Source organism: Microtus oregoni, unplaced genomic scaffold (assembly GCF_018167655.1).
Source record: "Microtus oregoni isolate MIOR12 unplaced genomic scaffold, Mior012 000020F_ref0000438, whole genome shotgun sequence".
NCBI classification, from domain to species: Eukaryota; Metazoa; Chordata; class Mammalia; order Rodentia; family Cricetidae; genus Microtus; species Microtus oregoni.
Window position 1 is genome coordinate 19,752,049 of NW_024543079.1, and position 4,094 is coordinate 19,756,142.

The 4,094-nt window shown below is 51.2% G+C and overlaps 1 protein-coding gene across 1 annotated transcript; it reads left to right on the forward strand.

Annotated features, from left to right (window-relative positions):
• Nucleotides 1-469: 469 nt before the first annotated feature.
• Nucleotides 470-4,094, forward strand: LOC121460226 (cystatin-C-like). Its single transcript, XM_041670485.1, has 3 exons — nucleotides 470-806; nucleotides 2,822-2,935; nucleotides 3,776-4,094. Exons 1-3 carry the CDS (start codon nucleotides 579-581, stop codon nucleotides 3,857-3,859), a joined length of 426 nt encoding a protein of 141 aa, XP_041526419.1. The 5' UTR covers nucleotides 470-578; the 3' UTR covers nucleotides 3,860-4,094.

The window sequence follows — 4,094 nt, forward strand, 5'->3', positions numbered from 1 at the left end:
TAGTGAGCACTCGCAGATCAAGGCTGAACTCTGAAGACCTAGGAAGTTAAAGGCTGGTTGCCCTTTTCCTCTCTGGAAAAACAGAGTTCAGAAGTCACGGACATGTTAGGGTTTGGAAAGCAATGGCTTCTCTATTGAAACCAGACTTTAAAGAAACTGGGAACTAAGAGTGAAAGGGGAAGCTGTGGGACAGGGTCCTGGAGAAGAGGAACTGGGAAGAACAGAGAGCTAAGAGTGAAGAAGGGCGAAGCTAGAAGGGCGCGGCTGAGTGGGGGGAAGGGCGGGGGAGTAGGAGTTGGCCAGCTCCGACAGCTCCCAGCTAGAGAGACCAGAAAGGGAGGGAGGGGAAGGGAGAACTATAGAAGGGGGAGGGATGGTGCGGAGGAGGCGGGGCCGGGAGTAGGGAGTAGGGGCGGGACGGAAGAAGAGGACAGGGTGGTAGCCGGAAAAGGAGGAGCCGGGAGCAGAGGGCTGGTCCCCAAGTCTGTCAATTGGGTAAAAGCTGCGCGGTGTTAGTAGCTTCAGTTCAGCCGCAACTCCGAGTCTAGTTGGAGTACCATCCCTTGTCCCAGCCAACCATGGCCAGCCCGTTACGCGCCCCGCTGCTCCTGATGGCGGTCCTGGCCTTGGCCTCGGCCACGACCCCCAAGGAAAGTCCGCGCCGCTTGTTGGGAGGCCTGCAGGAGGCCAATGTCAACGAAGAGGGCGTGCAGCGAGCGGTGGACTTCGCCATCAGCGAGTACAACAAGGGCAGCAACGACGCGTACCACAGCCGCGCCATGCAGGTGTTAAGAGCCCGTAAGCAGGTGAGTGGCCCCCGCTGCCCCCCCTCGCCACCCCGCTCTCGGGCAGTCCTAACAAGGCGCCCCTGGCTAGGGCGCGGTTCGCGTCTGCAGAAACTTGGCCACTGCCGCCAGTGCTTCTCACGGGAGCGGTCCACCTCCTTCCCTGCTTCTCAGCCCTCCTCAATGTGTTTCCAGGGTTATTACCCCTCTGGTTTATCCTGAAACCCAGAAGAGCACTGCGGGTGGGCACCAACCCTCTTAGTTCTGTTTCTAAAAGTCTGGCGAAGAGAGGCACCAAAGCTGTAGGTTAGAGTCTCCTGCGCTGAGTTAGCCGCCACCAGCCTCCTGGGGTTAATGACCTGGGAGAAGGATAAGTAGGCCTTGCTTGCATCTGCCCTCACTGAGTAAGCGCCCTTCTTTAAACTCCTTACGACTGGTAAGCGCCCTTCTTTAAGCTTCTTACGACTGGCACGCAGATTTTCTCCTGCACCTCCAGTAAACGCTTAGCCACGTTTGCTCTGTTCTCTGCGCTCTACTCAGACTCACGTGTACCTGAGTGTGTGTTTTTGTGTACGTTTGTGAATGTCAACACTTCCTGAAAACAGGGGCATTCTCTACATACCAAACAGACACGCAGTTCCTTCACTCAAAACCTCACTTAGCTGGTCTCCTGAGTTCCTAGACTCTCCCGGCATGAGCTATTTCCAATCAGTCCGGCAACCTGCCTTTTTCTGAGTAGTGCTTGCTGTGTCTTGCTATCTTTAGCAATGTGGATGGTCCAGCCAGCTGTGGTGAGCATGGTGCCACATGACGAGGTTCTCTTCCGCCATGATTTGGTGTGTATGGGGTGGTCCCCCTACGGTAGACAACCCTGTGATGCTACAGCCGCTTTAGCTTGTACATGTATGGTTTGATTCTCCACAGTGCCCATGGGACACATTTCTCGGGAGAGGCCCCCATCCTTAAGGGACATGTGATTGTGTAGACTGGTGTAGAGTCTCTTGGCCATACACTGTTGGTGCAGGGCACTAGGCAAGCCCCATCTTGGGTCTTCTCAGAAGGTGACATCTAACTGTTCTGGGGAGCCTTGCTTTCCTCGTATGGCCCTGGAATGTCCGTGGGAGCAGCCTCAGAAATTGGTAATTGCCCCAAGAGAGCAATCTTAGCCAGCAGCCCTCCTCAATTATGGCACTAGAGGGAAATAGACAAAATAATTGGGAAAACTAGGATCCCAGAAAATCAAGAGCTGATTTTCTAGTCCCACAGAGCAATGTACAGAGCCCTGATCCAGGTCCCTCAGTCTGCTTCACATTTCTGACAAGTTGGTCTGGGGTGCCCTGTCCCGGGAGACTGATAAGCTCTATTCTTAAATTGCAAACTGAAGGCATACAGGCGAATGACATGACACGCTTAAGGAAATCCTCCCTGGACAATCTCACTGAAGGAGGAAGCCATTAATGGCACTTTTTCCTCTGGTTTGAAACATCCCTGCCTGCAGAGCATCCCACCTCCTCTTGTCCCTGGAAGGAGGGAGTTGGGGTAAATCAAAGGGATGGGTTCCCTCTATGCTTCCTGTTGTGATGGGGAAGAAGGTCTGGCTTTGCTCCAGGGCTACAGTGTCTTCAGCCAGAGGAAGCCACAGTCAGCAGGCTTGAGCTAATCCCACACTGCAACCCAGAGCCTTTGCTTCTGATCCAGACAACTCTGAGCTCCCAGAGCAACACCCTGGCTGTGTCCCCAGATCCGGTTCTTTCTTTCCTGACCCACTAAAGGGTTTGTCAGCCCTGGCTTCTGCTTTTTGTGCCTGCTTCTTTTCCTCTTACTCAGCTATATATGCCACTTTGTCAGGGTTGCTTAGAATAAAACAATTACCTGCAGGGCCTGAGGCTACTTGTCTGGAAGAGTTGGCTTGTATTCTCTGTGAGAGTTCTGGCTTCTCAACAAAGCAGGCATAAGGCCTAGGTAAACACTTAATTCTGTGGTGTAAGGTGGCTGCATATAATTGACTTAACGGGACTATTGTCTTTTCATTGTAGATTGTGGCTGGAGTAAACTACTATTTGGATGTGATGGTAGGCCGAACCACATGCACCAAGTCCCAGCCAAACTTGGCAGAATGTCCTTTCCATGACCAGCCCCATCTGATGAGGGTATGTACCTGATAGGGCCTAAGAGCAATCCCACAGGAAAATGGATTGGTGAATATGATTTGAATGGGAATGGGTACATTTGGAAAGCCTGTATACACAAGTAGAGTAGTACATGTCGAGGGAGTAGTGATTCCGGAGCATCTACAGGTAGATGTTTGGCACATCTATGATCATGCCAATACAGACCTGTGCCCATATATAGGGTTAGGGAAAGAAAGTGTGTTCACATGATTGGTTTAATTGCTGAATGAATTTATCCTGGAATTTGGGATACTAAGGGGACAATACTTACTGGACTAGAGGCAGCTACAGGATTCTTTTTTTTTTTAAGTCATGTTCTTAGCATAACTCTTTTTTTCATATTTATTTATTTATTATGTATACAATATTCTGTCTGTATGCCTGAAGGCCAGAAGAGGGCGCCAGACCTCTTTACAGATGGTTGTGAGCCACCATGTGGTTGCCGGGAATTGAACGCAGGACCTTTGGAAGAGCAGGCAATGCTCTTAACCACTGAGCCATCTCTCCAGCCCCCAGCTACAGGATTCTTACTGGAAAGAAAGACTCTATTTAATCCTATCCCAGGGCTCCCATGCCTCACACAAGCTACTCCTTCCTTAACAAGTTGTGCTGGAGCTGAAGAATGTGGAATCATGGAGCCAGGAAAGGGGACACATGTAGGAGGAGCGATGAGCAGATCCTGCTGAGTGTCCTGGGACTTAGAAGGGGAAAAGAGTTTTGCGTCCGTCATTCCACAGCTGTTCCATCATCCTGGGATGTGAACTTCTCTTTTTAACTATTATCATCGTGCTCATTGTTTCTCTTTGCCCCATTTTGCAGAAGACACTCTGCTCCTTCCAGATCTACACCGTGCCCTGGGAAGGCACACACTCCCTGACAAAATCCAGCTGCAAGACTGCCTAAGGGTGATGGAGACTGCTCCTCACTTCAACTCCCCTCCTTCCCTGTAGTGTCCTATCCCTTGGGAGGGTGCTCTAGCTCTGGGGGACATCTCCAGCGTGTAGCTCCAGGCGACAGTAGAGCAGCTGCTGCAGACAGGTTCTGCCCATCTGAACAGCTGTCGCCTGGTTCCACTCTTCTCGCTGCAGTACCTGTCATGCCTTGCTCAATTAAAAAAAATAAAGATTTCCTTTGGCTC